General features: G+C 42.0%; 1 protein-coding gene across 5 annotated transcripts in view; it reads right to left on the reverse strand.

Moving 5' to 3' along the window:
* Positions 1–23,704, reverse strand: part of PDLIM5 (PDZ and LIM domain 5) — a 249,532-nt gene that overhangs the window by 212,414 nt on the left and 13,414 nt on the right. For 3 of the 5 annotated variants that reach the window (XM_068232416.1, XM_068232449.1, XM_068232458.1), the window contains exon 2: positions 11,074–11,230. In XM_068232416.1, the coding sequence (XP_068088517.1) occupies positions 11,074–11,169 (96 nt within the window). In that variant the 5' untranslated portion in view covers positions 11,170–11,230. The other 2 variants (XM_068232431.1, XM_068232423.1) reach the window with 2 other exon arrangements.

Here is a 23,704-nt window from a genome sequence, read left to right on the forward strand (position 1 = left end):
GGCCACTTTCCTTATTTCTTGCATTCCTGCTGTCACAGGACATGCAAAGCAACAGCCACTGTGAACACAGCCTTAATAAGACTAGGGTATTTTAACTGGGTTTAATTCAACAAGCTAAATCCTTCACCTCCTTTACAGTGCTCATCTTAACTAGCAAGTATCAAATACAGACGAATACTTGACAGAAAGACATCTGATACAAAATTATACCTGTCATGTGATAAAGAAGCCACCATCAGATTCTTACCTTCCAGATTACTTAGCTCTTATTTGAGGCATGTTGTGACACAGCACAGCATTAGACTTCTGCACAGGACAGATTCAGAAGCAAAACTGCTCTGTGAGGCCATGAATGGCACAATTTAGTGCCATTTTGGTGTGGACTATAATAAAAACTTTGAAGTTAATAAAAGGAAACTGGGATACGCTGTAACATGAACACGGTTTTATAAAGACGAACAATAAAGGCCAATTTTATTTTGCTGTTCAGATTTTTAAACCTTGTTGGTAAAAGACTAAAAAGAATAAAGAAAAAAAATAATGCACCACCTTTGAGGGCTCGTTTCCACTATAGCGAATCCGCATGCGGGCACTGCATGCGGATTCGCATACTCAATGTTAGTGGATGGGGCAGTTTCCACGTGTGCGGCGGCATTTTTCGGTGCGGGAAAAATCTGCATGACAGGGTCGTCAGATTTCGCGTGCGTCAGGAATGCAGGCGAATCGCCGCTAATGCATTCAATAGGGAAATCGCATGCGGCTTTGTCATGCGGATTTCCCCGCGATTTTGCATGCGATTTCGCATGAAAGGCAATGGACCTTTACACAGGCAGTGACATGGTTAAATTCGCCTGGCTCCTTGCCATGCGAAATCGCGGGTAAATCCGCATGGGGAAACGCAGCCGCATGCGATTTCTTCAGCGGTGGAATCCAGGCGATTCCGCACCGCTACAGTGGAAACGAGCCCTTAAAGAGAAACCGTGGCCAAGGATTTAACGTGATCCCAATCAGTAGCTGATATCCCCTTTCCCATGAGAAATCTTTTCCTTTTCTCAAATGGATCATCAGGAGGCTCTGTGTGGCTGATATTGTGTTGAAACCCCTCCTACAGTGTGATGTCAGGACCCTGGTGCTGACATCACACTGTGGGAGCCTTGTTTCATTGTGGGAAATAACAGCTGTTTCCAACTTCCAAAAAAAGCAAACAGCAGCTACTTCCACTGACATCACCTGCCAGCAGTAAAAATGTCACCATATGAAAAAAAATGTCAGAATGTAAATCATGGAGAGGAAAGATTTTGCAATGGGAAAACACTGATTAAATCATTTATACATAATTATTGTAAAATTAAGCACTTTTGTTCATTATTTTCACTGCAGTTCCTCTTTAATTTACAAGGGCCTGCCTACATTTCTTGGATGGGCCTTAGCAAAGACTTCTACTTGACAAACAGTCCAAGGACAGTAACCTTCCAAGACATCTCCAATATAGCATACGTAACGCAGTTAGGATACTTCCCCATGTTGCACTAACTTGCGCACAGGTCAATAAGTTGGCCTGCTGTCCAGTTTAGGGAGTTTTTACGCACTGCTGAACAATCTATCAAGTATCTACCCAATTCATATTAGAGATGACCGATAAATCATTTTTTAAAGAGCACCTGCGGCCAAAAAAAGGTTTGAATGGAAATACATATATGCACTTTGCACAGTTAGGGCTCGTTTCCACTATAGCGAATCCGCATGCAGACACTGCATGCGGATTCGCATAGGCAATACAAGTGGATGGGATTGTTTCCACTTGTGCGTCGTGCGGGTGCGTTTCGGCGTGCGGGAAAAATCTGCACGACAGGGTCGTCAGATTTCGCGTGCGGCAGGAATGCGGGCGAATCGCCGCTAATGCATTCAATAGGGAAATCGCATGCGGCTTTGTCATGCGGATTTCCCCGCGATTTCGCATGTAAAGCAATGGAGCTTTATACAGGCAGTGACATGGTTAAATTCGCCTGGCTCCTTGCCATGCGAAATCGCGGGAAAATCCGCATGCGGAAACGCAGCCGCATACGATTTCTTCTGCGGTGGAATCCAGGCGATTCCGCACCGCTACAGTGGAAACGAGCCCTTAGATGAACATATAAGGTTTACATTTGGTACATTGTAGTGGATAGAACAGACTAACATTTACAGTTGTGTTCAAAATTATTCAACCCCCACTGAAATTGAGTGTTTTGGCCAGTTTGACATTGATTTTGATCATTCCAGTCATCTGGTTTACAATTAAATCAAAGAGGCACTTGTAAGTCAGACAAATACAGGGAGTGCAGAATTATTAGGCAAATGAGTATTTTGACCACATCATCCTCTTTATGCATGTTGTCTTACTCCAAGCTGTATAGGCTCAAAAGCCTACTACCAATTAAGCATATTAGGTGATGTGCATCTCTGTACTGAGAAGGGGTGTGGTCTAATGACATCAACACCCTATATCAGGTGTGCATAATTATTAGGCAACTTCCTTTCCTTTGGCAAAATGGGTCAAAAGAAGGACTTGACAGGCTCAGAAAAGTCAAAGATAGTGAGATATCTTGCAGAGGGATGCAGCACTCTTAAAATTGCAAAGCTTCTGAAGCGTGATCATCGAACAATCAAGTGTTTCATTCAAAATAGTCAACAGGGTCGCAAGAAGCGTGTGGAAAAACCAAGGCGCAAAATAACGGCCCATGAACTGAGAAAATTCAAAGCATGCAGCTGCCAAGATGCCACTTGCCACCAGTTTGGCCATATTTCAGAGCTGCAACATCACTGGAGTGCCCAAAAGCACAAGGTGTGCAATGCTCAGAGACATGGCCAAAGTAAGAAAGGCTGTAAGACGTCCACCGCTGAACAAGACACACAAGCTGAAACGTCAAAACTGGGCCAAGAAATATCTCAAGACTGATTTTTCTAAGGTCTTATGGACTGATGAAATTAGAGTGAGTCTTGATGGGCCAGATGAATGGGCCTGTGGCTGGATTGGTAAAGGGCAGAGAGCTCCAGTCCGACTCAGACGCCAGCAAGGTGGAGGTGGAGTACTGGTTTGGGCTGGTATCATCAAAGATGAGCTTGTGGGGCCTTTTCGGGTTGAGGATGGAGTCAAGCTCAACTCCCAGTCCTACTGCCAGTTTCTGGAAGACACCTTCTTCAAGCAGTGGTACAGGAAGAAGTCTGCATCCTTCAAGAAAAACATGATTTTCATGCAGGACAATGCTCCATCACACGGGTCCAAGTACTCCACAGTGTGGGTGGCAAGAAAGGGTATAAAAGAAGAAAAACTAAAGACATGGCCTCCTTGTTCACCAGATCTGAACCCCATTGAGAACCTGTGGTCCATCATAAAATGTGAGATTTACCAGGAGGGAAAACAGTACACCTCTCTGAACAGTGTCTGGGAGGCTGTGGTTGCTGCTGCACGCAATGTTGATGGTGAACAGATCAAAACACTGACAGAATCCATGGATGGCAGGCTTTTGAGTGTCCTTGCAAAGAAAGGTGGCTATATTGGTCACTGATTTGTTTTTGTTTTGTTTTTGAATGTCAGAAATGTATATTTGTGAATGTTGAGATGTTATATTGGTTTCACTGGTAAAAATAAATAATTCAAATGGGTATATATTTGTTTTTTGTTAAAGAGAACCCGAGGTGGGTTTGAAGAATATTATCTGCATACAGAAGCTGGATCTGCCTATACAGCCCAGCCTCTGTTGCTATCCCAAACCCCCCTAAGGTACCCCTGCACTCTGAAATCCCTCATAAATCACAGCCACGCTGCTGACAAACAGCTTGTCAGAGCTGGCTGTGTTTATCTCTATAGTGTCAGTCTGCTGCTCTCCCCGCCTCCTGCAGAACTCCAGTCCCCGCCTGCATCCCTTTCCTCCCTGCTGATTGGAGGGAAGGGACGGGGGCAGGGACCGGAGCTATGCAGGAGGCGGGGGAGCAGCTGAGACTGACACTACAGATGTAAACACAGCCTCACAACATGGCTGTGATTTATGAGGGATTGCAGAGTGCAGGGGGACCTTAGTGGGGTTTGGGATAGCAACAGAGGCTGGGCTGTATAGGCAGATCCAGCCTCTGTATGCAGATAACATTTTTTAAACACACCTCGGGTTCTCTTTAAGTTGCCTAATAATTATGCACAGTAATAGTCACCTGCACACACAGATCTCCCCCTAAACTAGCTAACACTAAAAACAAACTAAAAACTACTTTCAAAAATATTCAGCTTTGATATTAATGCGTTTTTTGGGTTCATTGAAAACATGGTTGTTCAATAATAAAATGATTCCTCAAAAATACAACTTGCCTAATAATTCTGCACTCCCTGTATAACATAACATTTATAATGAAATAACCACAAATGTCTTTTCTGTGCTCACATCATTATCAGTTTTATTCAACCCCTAAGTGACATTCATTCTTAGTACTTAGTACAACATCCTTTTCCAGTTATAAACGTGAAGCATAGCTTGACACAAGTGACTTGCAGCGATCTACAGGTATCTTAGCCCATTCTTCATGGGCAAAAGCCTCCAGTTCAGTGACACTCTTAAGCTTGCGCGCTGCAACTGCTTTCCTTAAGTCCCACCAGAGGTTCTCAATCGGATTTAAGTCTGGTGACTGCAATGGCCACTCCAAAATGTTCCAGCTTTTAATCTGCAACCATGCTCAAGGGGACTTGGAGGTATGCTTGGGATCATTGTCCTGTTGAAAGGTCCAAAGTCTCCCAAGCCTCAGGTTTGTGAAGGACTGCATCACATTTTCATCCAATATCTCCTGGTACTTAAGAGAATTCATGGTACCTTGCACACGCTGAGGCTTCCCTGTACCTGCAGAAGCAAAACCGTTTCAAAGCATTATTGACCCCCCCCCCCCCCCCCGCCATGCTTCACAGTAGGCAAGGTGTTCTTTTCTTCATAGGCCTTGTTCTTCCTCCTCCAAACATAGCGTTGATCCATGAGCCCAAACAGTTCTGATTTTGTTTAATCAGTCCACAGAACACTATCCCAAAACTTTTGTGGAAGAACAAGGCCTAAGAAAAGAACACCTTGCCTACTGGCGGGGGGGTCAATCATGCTTTGAAACTGTTTTGCTTCTGCAGGTACAGGGAAGCCTCAGCGTGTGCAAGGTACTATGAATTCTCTTCAGTACCAGGAGATATTGGATGAAAATGTGATGCAGTCTGTCACAAACCCGAGGCTTGGGAGACTTTGGACCTTTCAACAGGACAATGATCCCAAGCATACCTCCAAGTCCCCTTGAGCATGGTTGCAGATTAAAAGCTGGAACATTTTGGAGTGGCCATTGCAGTCACCAGACTTAAATCCGATTGAGAACCTCTGGTGGGACTTAAAGAAAGCAGTGGCAGTGCGCATGCCTAAGAATGTCACTGAACTGGAGGTTTTTGCCCATGAAGAATGGGCTAAGATACCTGTAGATCGCTGCAAGACACTTGTGTCAAGCTATGCTTCACGTTTAAAAGCGGTTATAAAACTGGAAAAGGATGTTGTACTAAGTACTAAGAATGAATGTCACGTAGGGGATGAATAAAACTGATAATGATTTGAGCACAGAAAAGACATTTGTGGTTAGTTAATTATAAATGTTATGTTATATTTGTCTAACTTTCAAGTGCCTCTGATTTAATTGCAAACAAGATGACTGAAATTATCAAAATCAATGGCAAACTGGCCAAAACACTCAATTTCAGTGGGGGTTGAATAATTTTTAACACAACTGTATATCTGTAGCAGCACTTCCTTCTTTCTCATGCTGAAGCCTTGCCAAAGTACACTCTCAGAACCCTCAGGTCCTTCCCTCCAGCCTGGTTTCCTCCCTCCCCTGCTCTCTGCCTGCCTGGATCAAATTACATCTCTTTTCACAGAGAGGAGAGACAGGACAACTGCTGCAGCCTGTCTTATCATGTCTGTTTGCTATAATTCTTATTTCCGATGTCTGTCTGCCTGCATGGATTTGATCACATCTTTTTTCAGTGATGCGGGCTGGGAGCAGGGCATGTGGGTGGAGTTATGACAGCAATCCCCCAGATCCTTTGCACCTACGGTTTGGAAAAAAAACAAAACACCCTGGCCCAATTTCACACTGAGGGCGGAGATTTCAAGACCATATGTAGAATACGGACCCTGGGGATAAGGGGGGAGGGGGGGGGGGGGAACAAACAAACAAACAAAAAAAACACTTTACACGCAGATTGCATGCAAAATGGGTGCAGAAACACTGACTCAAATGAATAGCTATGGGCCTGTTTCCACTAAAACGCAATTTTTCTGATGCAGATTTTCCCATAGGCATTCATTGGAGTCAGTGTTTCTGCATCCAATCTGCGTGTAGTGGAAACAGGCCCTAAATTATGTGCGATTTTGATATATCTTAGTAACTTTAGTTCTCAAGCAAACTGTAATTTATAATTCAGGTAGTCTTTAAGCAATTAATTAAATTTTCTTAGAGAGCTCCCTTCTTGTCTGGTGACATACTTACTTATTTTTATTATTTATTAGACAGATGGGCATGACTTACTGACATACAAGAAACCTGCACAAAACATGACCATTTGATGCAAGGAACGTTTCCTCCAGACTCGAGGAATGCTCTCTGAAGACTTTTCACCATTCTCAAGTAAAAGGAAATTAAATTATCTTTCACACAAATACGAGCTCTCTGATGGCAACACCAAGATAGTTTGTGTTCATCAAACTGGTGTTTCAAATCTAGCCTGAAATAACCATAGCTTTCAGGGCCTCCTCCTCTGCTTCAGGGCCACCCATTACATGGGCAGTTGAACAGAAGGCATTAACCAGATCTTTTCATCCAGTGTCTATCTCCCCATAATCTGAGGCACACCCTCGGCTCTCCGGACCCCTCTGCAATCCAGTTGCAGAGAATATAATTTAACATAGTCATTAAATGAGCTGTAGGTCAAGTGAAAGACCAAAGGAAGGACTATTCAGTAGAAGAAAGCATCAAGTGAATTCAGAGAGCAGATGATCCTGAAGTGGTATAGCAGGAAGAAATAGAAAACTGCAGTGTTAGTGCATACAAGTACAGTTCCATGTTATTAGCATGTCACTGACCATCCCTAATCCTACCCTGTATAAAAATATAATATATATATATATATATATATATATATATATATATATATATATATATATATATATATATATATATATATATATATATATATATATATATACATATACATACATACATATACACACACACAGCTGCACAAGGGATTCTTCAGGGTTCATAAGGTGGCACTTGTAAATTTACATCAATCAACATGATTGCTTTCAAAATGTTTCTTGTCACATTTGAGTTTAGTAGAGCTTTGACAGTTTTTTCCACAGTTTAGCTCATACAATGTAGTCTAGAATTATGTTTTTCTTGTAACCACCTCAATGGTTTCATCCTTCCTGCTTTTTCACACAGCTCCCACTTATTTCCTCTGCTTCCTATGTTTGCTATGTCTGCATTTGGTAATTCAATCCTCTTGGGAGCCAGATTACGACAAACCAAACAAGACCTATGACTGTCATTAAATAGGCATTCTGAAAATGCTTTTGTATAGATTACATAGATTTGGAACCAACTGCTAGTTATACATGTTTATTAAAAAAAAAAAATATATATATATATATATATATATATATATATATATATATATATATATATATATATATATTAGATTAGGAAAAGCACTGCCATTTTCCGAGCTCTTCATGCCAATAAAAAATAAATTCTGTATCGATCAAGAGTAAGAACATATTCATACTTGTAAGAGCAAAAGACCCAGACACATGCATTATGATACATTACTGAAAATATAAGGCTAGATTCACAGTGGTCAGTTGTATAATGCATGTGTTAAAGTCAGTGTGAACCGCAATGTGGACTGGACTTAAAGGGCTTATTACCACTGGGAGCCGTAGTTGTTTCCGATTCGGCCGCAGCCCAAATCGCTAGTTGTGCCATGCTGCATAAATGCTGCAGCCAGGAAGCTACAATAGCAGCATAGGGGACGATGATATAGCTGGGAACGCGGAGAATCACTCGCATTCCCATGCCTGTCGGCCGGTGACCACCAAACCGGAAGTGTTCGCCGGCAGGTGCAGGAGCATCTGAGCGGGGTTGCGAGGGCACCGATTGGCTGTAGGGGGCTGAGGGAAGCCCCAGGTGAGTAAATTAATTTTTTTTTTACAGACTTAAGGATCACTTTAACTAATGCAGCCTAATTGGCTGAATCCTCTTTCCCTCCTGCTTTCCCCTCTGTTCCTCTCTAATTGGCCAAGATTTCTCAATGCACTTTCTACTGCAGACCTGGGTCAAAGCGTCTGAAGACTGTGAGGGGGCAGGCAATTATACACAGACAGTAAGGGAAGAAATTATGTCAGGATTGGCTTCAAGATAGACACAGACAAAATGGAAAGGATGGTCTCTTTTTTTTACTATAGAAAAATCACTAAAACCAAAATGTGGACAGTGCAATACATATGTTATATAAGTAGAACATATATTTACTTATATATGTGCTTTTTTCTTAGATAGTATGGCTGAAAGCTCCACTTTAAGAAGAGGTAATGAGAGGGTGATAGTAGGGAAGATCACAGTAAACCTGAATCTACCTGTCTGTGCACATACCTTTGTGCTTAGCTTAGGTAGTTTTGCCTCTGGACAGGTATCCTTTAAATGCATCTTTTCTTTGGAATAAACCACCTGCTTCCTACATGCAGTAGATATATATGCATAAATAAAATGTCATTTATCTTCTTAAAGAAAACCTATACTGAGAAAAACAGCCCCTGGGGAGTACTCACTATGGGAGGGGGAACCCTTGGGATGCTTCCCCGTCCTCCTGTGTCCCCACGGGGTCCCGCTGTGCCCCTCTGAACGTCGGCAAGGTAAATATTTACCTTCCCAGCTCCAGCATAGGCGCAGTAGCGGCGCTGCGCTCCGAAGTAGGCGGAAATACCGGATCTCAGTCGGGTCCGTTCTACTGCGCAGGCGCAAGTCTCCGGCACCTGCGCAGTAGAACGGACCTGACTGAGATCGGGTATTTCCGTCTACTTCGGAGTCGAAAGCTGAAACAGCGCCCCCGCTGGAGCCTGGAAAGGTAAATATTGAACAGGCTGACTGATTTGTCGGCCGGCTTTGAAGGGCTGCAGCGAGACCCCCGTGGGACACAGGAGGACGGGGGAAGCCGCATTAGGATCAAGAGGCCCCCTCCTGAGGTAAGTACCCCCCAGGGGCCGTTTTTCTAGTTACAGTGTTTCTTTAAACTGTTATGCAACCACTTCAGAATGTATTCCACAAAATATGCAAATCCCCTGACTATGTTTTTTTTCCAGTGGAAGAAATGATGAGAGCTGCAGGTTAAAACTGTACTAAATTATTAACAAATCTTAGGCAAGTGTTTCTTTATGGAAAGTAAACTGAACAACAGGAGAACCAATTGTTCATGTTCAAAAAGCAATGCTTTCATACTAATCCTATTTATCTGATAATTGACAACAGTCCTCCTACAACGTAATAAATTATTTGGAGAGCACACAATACCGGATTATACAAATGCATTCTCTGCAAGCACAACCACGCAGAGTCTTGTGATTAAACTGAGATCTCCTCATCACAGGTGAAAAGGCTGTGCTAAGACGACTTGTCTACTTGCAGGATGTATGTCGTGCTACTTGAGATTCAATAATGATTTGCTGAGTCATGACTGCATTTGAAAAATGCTTTATATAGCTGGCTGCTGTACTTTTCCTGGCTACATGCTTAATGCAGATTTCTCACTCAAACCACTGAAGCCATAAAATTAGATTCACAGTCAAGCAACTAGGATATTTTTGTTGTATAAGAAAATAAAAAATAAAAATTAAGATGGCAGGCTCCATAGTCTGCTTAGTTCAGGTTTCGGTTACCAATATCTGTCTTACCGATTCACTAACACACTGACATACTAACAAATAAATGCAGGGGAAAAAATAAAGTTCCTGCAAAATAATCAGCAAAGAAATTGCCTTTAGGAAATCTTTCCAGACTTACTACTCCCTTATTACACTTTGTGGCAGATGACTGGAAGCATTGCATTACCAAGATCAAAAAGGGAACAGTTTTGTTCCTCTACAACAGAATGCGGGAAACCTTTCCATATAGCAGATGTTCAAGCAGAATACAAATACCAAATTCACAGCATTGCCATACATGCGACAAAAGGGCTTTATTTAATTCACCTTTTCTCTTGAGTTTTCTCTCGAGTGATATATTTTACATCATTTCAATAATGACTTTTAGCCCACCAGAAAGCAAGAAAATACTCAGAATACCATTGACAGCACATTTATCAATTCTTGTTGGTACTTTTTCAATTGTACAGTGCTGAAAAGCTATTTTAAATAGTAGATGAGAAATTATCTAGAAGACCTGAATTGAATGAAGGCCAAATTCTCTTGTGCTTAGTCTAATGCTGGGTATGCCATACACCTCACAAAATGGGACAAGGGGGAGGGGTTAACAAATATCTCCAAGTATGAGCTTAGAAAAAGTTTTGAAAAGAGGTTTAGAACTACATTAATTACCAAATAAAAAAATATGAGGGAAAATGTGGGACTTTAATGATGCTATATGTAAGATATTTTTTTAGCAAACTCTTGGTTTAGTCTTTTCATCTTCCTCACACTTTCTTACTAATCCTATTTTCTATCTCCCAGTCCATTTGCATGTTATCTGTATACAGTGGCTTTAATAAGAATGTGTATTTGTATTCCATCAGTAAATATGTCTAGAGGAGGACACCAATTGCTAACTAACGCTTTCAGTTAGCTCTGAAGAGGTTTTCTTAATTCCCTTTCCTCTGTGCACCTCTGCTCTTAAGAGTGACTTGTGTTCGTAGTACTAATACACAGTTTTTCATTTACCACCACATGTAAGCAATGCTATAAATAACAGCTCCACTGAAGAAATGTGATAGGTGACGTACATGGCAAGGCACACATCAGTGGTATCAATTATGCTTACCCTGGAGATAGTCAGAGGCATGTTAAAATCTTTGCCACCTTGAAGTCTGAAGCCCCATGGAGCCGAGCCAGCGAGCGACACACTGTAGTTGCTCATTTTAACTCACGTTTATACAGCAGAAAAACAGAAAAGCAGAATTTCCCAAATTGTCAACAACCTATAAAGTAAAACAGATACTAAAGTTAGAAGATTAAAAAAAATACAATTCCGAAATAATTTCATATAGAATCTTATAGCTTCATTCATAAACAAAAATAGGCTAGTGGCTATAAGAAATGAATATTACAGATTTAAATACTATGTAAAGTGAGTGAAAAAAGTTTGATATTTACCTCAGTAGTGAAGCCTCTAGATCAGATCTGGGCAAACTCCTCTGTTCCTATTCTCTCCCTCACAGTGCCCTGTTAAATTTGCATGCTGCACACACCATAAAAAGGAACTCACCCAATCACTTACTCCAGTGGAGATCACCATGGCAATGATGCATCAAGTGACATGCCGTCATTATGTACGAGTGTGTCGCATGATGTCACTGTCACCACAGAGATTGCCACTGGAATAAGCAACTGGGTGAGTTCTAATAAATCCTCCTCGCTGCACAAAATCTGGAGGGAGGGAGGGAAGGAGGGATGAGGGAGAGCAGCAGCTGGCATTCTAAAGGAATACGGGCCTATCCAAAAGAAGGATTGCCCACTCATGCTCTAGATGGTCAAGAGGCTCCCTGGATCCTTATACAGCCCCCCATTCCAACAATCGACTTATGGCAGTCTAATAGGTTTGTTCTGGCTGTGAGTGTGGATATGGATAAGCGCATCTGGACTAGGCATGCGCAAGTAAGAGCAACACATGTTTATGGAGGAGAAAAGCCATACACGAGTGGCTTCATTCTACAGGGCATGTTTGGACCTTACTCACAAATGCCCAGTCTGAATGCACATCTACACCTGGGAACAGTCAGAAGATGAACAGGGGCTCTGAGCTGGAACTGTGGGCCCTTCAGGAACCCTCCAAGGATCCGGGACTGTGTACTCGTGCATGCTTAGTGTGGACTCATTTGTTCCCAGATGTACTCACAGCAAGAGGCTTCCAACTACAGAGTTAAAGAGGAGCTGTTAGGTATAAGGTCTCAGAGAAAATAAACACATATATCAGTAGCTAAAGATTGGCTGTACTTACATTACATATGCATTTCACTGTCCACGTTTGGATTTCACAGAATTTGTATATAGTATATGCAGAGATAGATGCTCCTGACAGCTCATGGCAGGCTCCATGTTTTTCTGTCAAATGTGTCGTCATGTCCTGCCTGCTTCCTGATCACAGATAAGCTGGTACTAAATAACACAGTGTGCAGTGAATATTAATGAGCCATGTGGCTAGGAACAATAGCTGACTCCTGCAGTGTACTCTGCCCGAGATTTATCAGTGCTACGCGATTACAAGCTGCTGTAACGTCTCATTAGCAGCCGAGGGGAAAGCCCCAGAATGCTTTGCAGTATGGTATGCGGCTTGCGTCTTCTTAAGAATAACAGCCTTGCTGATAAGCACACATCAAAGGTAACTGAGATTTTTATCTTCACTAATTGCTTTTGGGCTTCCTTCTAAACTGTTTAACACAGGAGAATAGAGGTTTAAATTAGCTTCTGCAGCCTGACAGTTACTCTTTAAGTATCTAACGTTTATGTTTTTTACTCAGTCGAGGTGTACTTTAAAGAGAGTCTGTGCCCCTGCTAAACAGCCGCTATCCCGCGGCTTAACGGGGGTCCCTGATCGCCCAAACCCCCTCGGTGCAGCGGGGGAGCGCTTCCTGGTTGGGGCAGGGCTAACCGCCGCAGCCCTGCCCCTCGCGCGTCTCTCAGCGCGTATCTCCGCCTCTCCCCCGCCCCTTTCAGTCTTCCTTCACTGAGAGGGGCGGGGGAGAGGCGGCGATGCGCCGCTGATAGACGCGACTGGAGGCAGGGCTGCAGCAGTTAGCCCTGTCTCCAGGAGCGACCAAGTCTGCGACCAAGTGTCGCAGTGGGGGGTTTGGGGGTCAAGGGACCCCCTTTTAGCGGCGCTATTGCGGCGGTTTAGCACTATGAGCTCTGAAGCGAGATTTATTCTCGCTTCAGAGTCTCTTTAAGGCTACTTACACACTAAGACGTTGCGTTAGGTGCTACGTTAAGGTCGCATAACGTGCACCTAACGCAACGTATGATGGTGCGGGAGACGACGGTAGAGTGAGCCGCATTAGGCGGCTCTATCCGCATAAGGTCTCCCAGAGTGGCGCTGATTGGCCGGCAGGACCACGTGATGCGGAGCGAGACACTCCGCATCACGTGGTCCCGCCGGCCAATCAGCGGCCGCCAGTGCAGTGCATATTAAGTAGCCATGTGCGCAGCTACTGTAGCGGCATCTCCCCGCCTCCTCTCTGCCCCCCACTGAGCATGTGCAAACAGTCTAAGGCGGCTAAAGCCGCTAGAACGCACAGCATGCTGCACTTTCACTACAACACGCAGCGTTACATGTAACGCAATGTGGGCAGTGTGAACAGCCCACTTGTGTTACATTGCTGTGCGTTGGGGGAGCGTTACAGGCTGCACAAACGTGCGCCTGTAACGTCCCTGTGTGGAAGCAGCCTAAAGCCATATTCATACGACTGGTATTTTGGTGTAGTGGGTAACGCTCTTTTCTAGCTGCACTGGGGTCCTTAGTTCAAGTATGAGCCAGGAGTCTATATGTTTTCCCAGTGTTTGTGTGGATTTCCTCCAGGTTTTTCAATTTCCTCTCAAAAACATAAAGATAAGTTCATTGTTTTCCCCCAAAATTGGCATTAGTCTATGATAGGAACATACAGCAACATTGACTATGGAAGAGATTTGACCATTAGCTCCCCTGAGGGACATTTAGTGACATAACTACAAACTCTAATAATAGTAATAATAATAATAATAATAATAATAATAATGCTGTGCTTTTCAAGGCAGTATCCATGGCATTTTCCATGCAGATACCACATGATTAACAGATCAATTAATTTTCAGACATACAGTATGTTCTATTAGCTTCTAATTCAAAATTTTGATGAAAATATTAACGCAGAACATTTTGCACAATATTCATGGAGAAGACAAAATTTCCATTGTTTACATAAGGTGTACTGCATTTTAGGGCTCTGAGATCAGTTGAACTATGCAAATGCTTCATGGCAGTGCAGTGAGAGGTAACATATTTCATGCAGGCAACGGAGAACCATTTAATTTAACTAAATGAGGTTGTGTGTCTTAAAATGTCAAAATGCTGCTAGCTGAATGGTTTATCATAAAACTCCACACTTGTGTGAGCGGGCACATTTAGTACAATGTTACAAGGTCAGCCAACAGTTAAGTGTACTGCCAAGTGGTGCATGTGAAGGAGTGCTTGTAAAAAAGTAGAAGAAGATAAATCATCATAGAAAAGCTAAGGCTTCCTGGGATGGGATTCACTTCATAGGCTAGTTCATTTTTGGAGGATGATTATTTCTTCCAGTTACAGGCAAGCTGACTGAAATGTTAAGCTTTCAGTTTCAGTGGATCAAAAAAAAGGCCACACAAACTAAACAAGAACAGTTAGCTAACAGGAAAAGTAGTCAAAAAACGTAATGAAAAATTAGGCAATTTACTCCACTTAACAAGGTTCTAAAAAAATGGGTTTTGCAAACTATGGTACATAAAGCTAAAAATTGATAAAAGGCCACCATTCAGACTTCACTTGTTCTAAAAGATAATTCACCAGATGCATAGGCTGCCAACCTACAGCAAATGTGCAGCTTCAACATATCCGTTGTATCCATTGCAGCACACAAATGCTTGAGGCCCTGTTTACAGTGCTCAGTTACGTCGCAGAGAAATTCTACATGTCAACTTATTACCCATACAATTACATTGGCCAGTTCACGGTACTGCATTGTAACTGATCCATTATTCTAACTCACTGCATGCAGGATTTGTCCAGTCTATGTCCAGTCTGCATTGCAGTTCACATGCATAACGCATGCGTTATGCAACTGACCTTTGGGAACCTAGCCTGAGGCATTTTTAGAGAAAAGAGGGTGTATTGCCATTTCATTAATAAGGTACAGAATCTGCATAGCAACAAATGCATTGACACAGCGCTTTCGGTGTACACTAGGCCTAAATGTGTTGGGAAAACACCTTGAATTCCTTGACATGTTTCTTCTCTAATTGCTGTTTTACAAGTCAACAAAAGCAAAGAACATTCTCAACCCAAAATGCCTGTCTCCTCAGACTTGGCACAAGCAAGCATACTACAAAAGGCATCAGGTGAGAGAAGCAACAAACAAAAACAATGTAGTTCACGCGGGCTTCTCTTGAGCTTCTGCTCTGTGTCTTTTTTTCAAGAATGCCAGTGTTTAACAGCAAAGCTTTTAATGGATTTTGAAGGCTGTTTATGGCTTTCAGGAGAGTGTGTTCATTTTCTGAGCTTGGGTGGCTTTTGCAGGAAGTACAGGGAAAGGTTGGTCTTTTATGACCTTTCAACAGCCTTCTAGAAACTGCATGTTGCTTTTGACACAAGACCCCTGGATCTACTGACAGGCTTTTATGAAAGCCTGCAAAAGCTTGTACTAAACGCTCCCAATTACTTGCATGGGACGGCAGTAGATCACTAAAAACGTTACTTTTAAAACACTGAGTTTAATGCCAGCAAACCGTCCGTGTGAACCAGCCCAAAAAAAAAAAAAAAAAAAAAAATTACTGTGCAAACAATTATTTTGAAGCTCCTATAATTTAGAAAAGCAATAAATAAATAAAGCAGGGGGTATTTGCTCTTAGGAAGAACCTATGGCTCTCCTATACGTCTAGAAAACAAAGCCACAGAGGCATACCTGTGAGAAAGTTGATGCAATAGCATGTGTCAATATATATATACATATTACGAGAATGTAGGCACATGGAATAATGTTTGAACAGTTCCCGGAAATAGAGAGCTAACATCGCTTTTATCAAGAGTAATTTGCAACAGGCAGTAGTTACAAGCTCGGCCGATTTACATTGTCATCAGCCCACTTGCTTGGGATGCTTGATTTCCCTGTTACGTAATGGCTTGGCAAATAAAGAAGAGAAAATTAACTTGAACCCAGGAAAGAAGAGTATGTATGGGTTCAGAGCTTGCAGATTTGCAAAGTATTAAGAATAGTATTCCTAATACATTGGTGCTTTTGCCAATACAAGGCTTTGTTTGTAAAGGTTTCTGTGCTACTAACCTGTCCATTGCTTAACGCTAATCATACCAACGAATGTTAAATCCTCTGCCTGATGTCATCTTCCTGACCCTAACCTCATCCTCTATAGTAAACCCAGCCCCTGTAAGGCTTGGTGGTGTATTCTCCACAGTCAGCATGCAACGCATGAGCTGGCGTAGAGGAGGTACACACACTAGCACCAGGAAACAGGCTATCCCTAGTATAGTGGAGGGGAGGACTGACTCCAATAGGAGATTGTGGCGCACAGAGCCGGTGCAGATCTGACAGCCACAAACAATGCTTTCGTTATAACGTCTCAGCGCAAAGTAGCGCTGAGCGCACAAACCAGAACTGAGGAGATCAGGACAGGTAGACAGAATGAACGCTTGCTAGCTAGCGGCTACTTAGCGACAGCAAGCGTCCAAAACCAGACAGACTGGAATGAGGCAGCAAATGCGCTGCGGCGATGGCGTGCCTCACAAAGACAGGACAGGACAGTCAGGAAACAGCAGGATCAAGATAGATGAACGTAACACAGATAAATATACAATAAGTATGTTTTCCTAGCGTATTACAATTACAGCTATCAATGAAACTATTTGTAACGTCTGACTAACATATGTATATATCGGCAATGAACCGATATATGACATAAGCAGGAACGCTGACTAGGACTGGAGTAATACAGGGAACAGGACTCAGAAGGATTCGCTATCTCTTCGCAGAGATGAACGCAATCCACAAACAGGACCAGGAACAGGATAACTAGCTCAGCACGGGTGCTCACGGTACGCGCAAACTACCAAAACGTGCTGGAAAACTGACTAACTGAACACAGGAAATAAACAGTTCGTGTACGTATATATCAGCGACACTGATGTATCAACGTAACACGAATACAAGGAAAATAATAAACGTGCTGGTATGCATATATATTGGCAATGAACCAATATATGATGCAAAACCAGCAAAGTATCTTTAGAACAAGAAACACGATCGGGGGCTGAAGCGACAGCAAGACGGGCTTAAACTGAAGCTATGAAAACCCAAGGAAACCCTGCAGGAAGCAGATCTTTAAACTGAGGTCATCCAATGGGAGCAGACATGCAGATTCCCACACAGGTGAATGATAATCAGTCACAAGCTGACAGCAGGGAAAGACAGACAAAGCTATGCAGCTTGCATGGAAATAGATCAGAACTGCCTGAGCTGCAGCACTACTACTTCCAGCAACAGCTGCTGCAGCAGCGATCATCACAGCCCCTATGCCTAACATTAACCTCCCCCAATATAATTAGTTTCCTGAATATAAACCCAACCTCTCCTTCCAGTGAAAATCCCTTCCTGATACCTAACCATCCCGAGCCATTGGTTATTAACATCCCCCAACCTATAAATTAAATTGCAAAAGAGACACAAGGAAAAATGGTAATAGAATATTCGTATTTTTACTGATATACTACTATAACCTCTGTACCCCAATTCTCACTTACCTTGGTAGAGTGAATTAGAATAGTAGTCAACTTTTTAATTCATGACAAGTTACAAATATCAAGACAGAAAATTGACTAAAAGGTGTCAATGGAAAAGTCAGAGGGTTTTAAGTTTTGGTAACTACTATTGTAAGCTATACACTTTCACAAAATGAATGTAGTGTCATTTTCTTTTAAGTTGACATATTGCCTAACAAGAAGTGAAGTGTTTTACTTAATAAAGTGACTATTCAGTAGGAACTGCCAGCTGGCCACAGTGCACTGAACACATTTCTCCTCATGTGGACTGCAGATGTTGTCCTAAGCAGCAGGAAGCAGACCCTGGCTTCCACCTGCAGAGAGAATTAGCCAGCAGGTGCTTTCAGAGGGGAACTGAACTTTCTCGGTAAAGCGCCAATCAATTTTATACTGCTGGGAACTGCTTTCTATTGTAAATCCTTTGGCTGTGCTTAAATGTTTCCAGATCAATGCAGCCAAAGAAATATGTGTGTAGTTATTGTCCCTATACATATGTCATGCCACGTTACACTAATCACCCTTCTTTTATATAGGTAACTCATATGATATAAGTCTTGTATCCTGAATAGGCTACAGTACTATATTCTTTCTGAAAGTGCATAAACTACACATATGAAAATTCAACTACTTAACACACACACTTTGACATTTTTTTAGGTTTTTAGAAGGCCTTCATATTTTACCAAATATGCAAAGCCAATATGCCTATATTAACAGTACAATCTCCCAAACGGTCGACCGTCCAAACCAAAATGTGAAAGGATAGCTGCGCTCAGTCAATAAGAAACTCCAAGGGCAAATGCCCTTTAAAGGATACCAGAACTGAAGAAAAAAAAAATTCTTGTTAAAAGTACAGACTATCCGCTCCTCCTGCCCCCCTCCGTCTGCCGCCATTAGTGTAATATACATGCCGGTGTCCCGGCGACTTTCTTGACCCCTCACCCGGACATACTGCGCCCTGTGTGCGTAGTATGTCCTCCCCTCTTCACTTCTGGCCAGCGCATAGCGAACAGCTCAGAAGCACGCTGATCCCTCTGTCTCCTCTGGGCTGATAATCATGTGACGCTTGGTGTAGTGCAGCAATCATTTTTTTTCAGTTCGAGTATCCTTTAAATAAACACAACGTTTCTGCACCACATTTGACGAAGGTGTTGCTATGCTGAAAAGCGTATTAACGCAGTTGGCACACTAGACTTTCTGTCCACCCACTTCCAGCTGAAGAGTACCTGTTTGACATCTGAAAGCTACACTGTTGGCCACAGTGTAGTGAATGGGAAAGCGTTTGGAAGGGAATACCTAAGAGAGACCTGGATTCTGCACATTCATGTGAGATATGCTGGTTATTTGCATTTTCTTGTGCAATTTTAATTCCTGTTATTAAATACAAAGTTTAGTGCATTATAGAACACTCCATTGCCACAATCTTTTCTAGACCTTCCAAACCAATCATTGTGTTTGACAGGAAACAATCATTCAGGCCCACCGGCGGAGGGGAAAATCATAAGCAATCTGATCAGACTAATATAATCGATCCAAAATTTGTTTGGTAGAACAATCATTTATCGTTGATTTGTACAATCAATCATATGGTTGATTGTTCAACAGATTCTACTGTTAATGGGCACCTTAAAATGACATGGCATTAACTATGGACATTTTCATTAGAATGCACATGCATTTAGAACATTGGGACATAGTCACTACAGTAAAATTTACATAAGCAGACAGCAAAAGTAAATTTTACCAGGCGATACACAAGCTATGGTACGTAACACACAGGACCTGTAATGAAGTAACTTATTAATTTGTACTGAGCAGTGTGATCTGGCCCCTTGCAAACAGCCAAATAAGATTTGTTACTATCAAATCTTCTCACCTATTGCCACTTCTGTAATTACATGTAGGCTTGTGCATTTCTTGTCTGCATAAACTTGCATGGTACAAGCAGAAGAAGTCAGCAGCTCATTTTATCAGGCACAATCTACGTAGACCAAGATTCTCTTCCTCAATGGGATATGCGATCTATTGACCTTTTTACATGACAGCCTCCATATAACAGGAAGATAATAGACATCTAGCATGCATCTACAACTGAAGTACCAGATGATCACAGGAGTCAATAAAAAGACGTTTCTTCAATGTTCATGAAATCTGGCTACCTAAATATATTGAGTTTTGCCACCTGCAGTGAATATGTGTGGTGTCTTTGGGTGATAGTCTACAAATGTATACAAGTGCACCTTGATTTCAGTCTCTTCCTCTTCTGAACTTTTTTGAGCAAAAATGTTGAAAACCTTGGATGTAAAGTATCATATTCCTGCAGGCACTTCCTGTGGAACGCTGTTGCTCACCTGGCCTTCTCCACTGGATTACTTAGTAATATTAGGGGAATAATGATTTTCTTTAACCAGGCTTGGGGGGTGTCAATCGGCCTCAGTTGCCACACACCTGTTTTGTGCTCCTGCTCAGACCTAAACATTGGCATACTTTTAGCATTGTTACAAATATACATACATGAAAAATACATTTCCGATAAATGGAAAACCAAATACCAATGCTCCAGGCATTAACTGCAGTGGTCACCAGGAAATAGCTGACAATGATGCCTTCTTTGTAAACTGTAAAGCAGTTTACCTATTTATCTTTGAGGAAGCAGCTGTTTGGTCAGCCTCCAATTAAGAGTACCAGAACATCTCACCATTCTATTACCCCCGCAACTATTTTGAGGAACACAGAAGGGAGGAAAAGTCCCTTGTACCTTAACATTAGGACACAACTATTTAATGGCATGGGTGGTGGTTGTGGGGGATGGCAGGGGTGCAAGTTGGTTGTGGAATGGGGCAGAGCCTCACACTTGTCTCTTCTCTCCTAGCCACCTATAGTCTGCATAGTTGATACATTGATGAGCTGATACATCTGTTTAGGTGGGCTATACTGTTTTTTTTTTTTTTTTTTTTTTTTAAGATTCCTTATTTAAAAGTATTTTTAACACATTAAAGAACATAATACAGAAATAGGGAACAAAACAGGAGAAATAACATACTATGCATGGCATCAAAATACACCTAGGCACAGGTCAGCCGTCAGTGCTGACCTGAGGAAGTTTACAGCAGGGCTATACTGTTTTTACCATTTTAGTCTAAGCACCACTTTTTCACATTGCAGTTAAAAAAAAAAAAAAAAGAAAAAAAAGTCACCCAGGCGTAAATGATGCAAGTGATGTACAGCTGAGGCAGTGCAATTCTGAGCTGTAAGCAGGGAAATGTGCACATGTATGCACTATTCCATTTTAACGAAGTGGACAGTAGCTACAGTAAATGCTGAGAGCTTTGGGACTGCACATAACAGGCCATGCAGGATCCAATTACTTTGCATCCAGCAATTGTAGTCCCGTGGCGTGGCTTAAGTGCAACCACTAGATAGTTCTGAGGCAGCTGTTCAGGACTGCCTCATCTGGGAATGTAGCATGTTGTCTCCCTCCATAATGCGTCATAGAGAAATACAGACTACTGGATCATGTTATCCAAGGGTCAGCCAAGTCCACTGTTATCCCTCCTCACCTTTCTTGCTCTATGCCACTTTGCTGTGTGCCGCATGACATCCCCCCCATTCCCCTACCTAGCAACAGCATGAGTAGATAGCCTGCAGGCTTATTACATACCTGTACAGAACTCAGGCCAAAACTGTCACCTAAGAGATCGAGTCCTGGTCCCTTCGGGCAATGGTAATTGTGCGTATTTATGCACCGTTGCTAAGTTAGGCTCCTTGGGCTTGATTCACAAAAGAGTGCTAACTGTTAGCACGTCCGTTTTCGCGTGATCGCGAATTTTGCGCGCAATTAAATGTCTGCGTGCGCAAATGTGAATTTTTGTACGACATTGTTATCGTTTGTGCGAAAATTCACATTTGCATGCAAAGCGCTAACGATTTCGCGTTTGCGCGCGAACACAATTTGCGCACGGAAATTCACGATCGCACGCAAAACGCAAAAATTCATGCGGAAACGGCCGTGTTAACAGTTAGCACTCTTTTGTGAATCAAGCCCCTTATGTTGACATAACAAATAGCACTGTAATACATCTACTAACAGTTGGCCTACAATAAAAAGCAGAATGTCTGCACATGTAGATGAAAAGAATAAAGCTAGGATTTCGTTTATTAAAAAATACTTTTTTTTTAAGATTATTATAAGCATTTTGTATTGACAGTGTAGAAGACTATATAATGAATAAATCAATACTTCAAAACCTTCCAAATCCAAGTCAACAATCTAAAACAAGGATGCTGCCCATGATGGTATTGACTATTGAATAACATAGTATTTTGGTCGCCCAAGTCAGACTGAATGGTAGACTCGTGCCCTGGACAATAACACAATATTAAATATCATAATTCCAACAAAGTGAAGTGGAAATACTAACAATTGTAAAGACAAATCACACACACACAAAAAAAAAAACAAAACAAAAAAAAAAACACACATATACTAAAATCACCTTCACTAAAAAAAACAATTATTAAGTATCAGTGAACCTTTCCTTAGGAAACTGTACTGGTCTTCAGTTTTTCAAGATTCAGACTGGTATTTTATAGCTTTCATTTGTTGTGTTGCTTAGTCTGCTTGACAGTAAAAGATTAATACAGGGTGTAGCCATGCTATTTAGATGACAATGGCTCAAGGTTTTGAAATAATGCCTCGTATACATGTCTGACTAAAGTCAGCCAAGGTAGCTGATAATGGACCGCCTCAGCCAATAATCAGGTGTATGTACAGATGCCCCGACCAACAATGGCTGCTCAGCAAGCGATCCACCCCAGCAGCAGCCAACTTCTTTGAAGATGCTGCTTACCCACCCGCCACGTGATGTCACGCACTTGCTGATCCCTTGTCCCTCTGCCTCACCACATAGCAACCAAACACGATGTCAGCTGCACAGCTGACACTCATCTGTAGAGACCGTCCCAGCAATCAGTTTTCAGGTGTGTATGCACCTTAAGAGAGCAAAGCAGTACCCTCTGCCTATAGGCTTGCCTCAGAAACAGGTACAATGGACAGTACACAAGCTACTCAACTGCATTGTCAAGTAATCTTATATTGCAGCATGGCCATAAAACTGACATAAGAGTGCGTGCAGATGTACAATAACTCTTGCTTGTATCAGGACCTGATCGCTAGGGTGACAGTTTCGTGCATGACTATTACACAAACACATTGATTGGCCAAGCCAAGTGACATGTACTGTTTCTATGAGGGGGAGGGACAACTGAGCATTGCATGATGAAGCAGCTTTTGGCAGGCTGGGTAAGAAGGGGAACAATGGTCTCTTGTTTAAAGGTTTAGTGTGCCGGATCTTAAGCAATGGCAGGAAAGGGGCAGCTGTACATATGCTAGATTCGAACTGAGAAGGCCCTTACTAGTAGCCTAGTCCAAGTACCTTCTAGCATGTGTATGAGGCTTTACTCAAAAGTTCCATAGAATTAGTACAAATAGTAAATGGGAAACAATCCCAACATATTCATATGATTTAAAGAAACGACAGCTCAGGGGCATTTTTTTTATTGATGGTGCTCAGGGATTATCTTTGAGCACCATCAAAAAAAATGCATAAAAAAATTATATATATATATATATATATATATATCAATGCACAACAAGTGCAAGTTGTAATAGTAAACACAGCACATCATTGTCAACAAATTAAAATAAACTTGCATCCATTAACCGAAACCTCTTCAGCGTGTAGTATTTCTTACAAAATCATTTTTCATTTCATGGCATCTATTCTACTCTTGCCATGCTGCCAAGTTTCCCTTTATGAACTGGCCATCTCAGCAATATATTTTATGGAAAAAACGCAGACTTGCCAGGTCTAGGTGCCTTCTTCAATAACATGTCCGC

Source organism: Hyperolius riggenbachi, chromosome 1, assembly GCF_040937935.1.
Source record: "Hyperolius riggenbachi isolate aHypRig1 chromosome 1, aHypRig1.pri, whole genome shotgun sequence".
Classification (NCBI taxonomy): Eukaryota; Metazoa; Chordata; class Amphibia; order Anura; family Hyperoliidae; genus Hyperolius; species Hyperolius riggenbachi.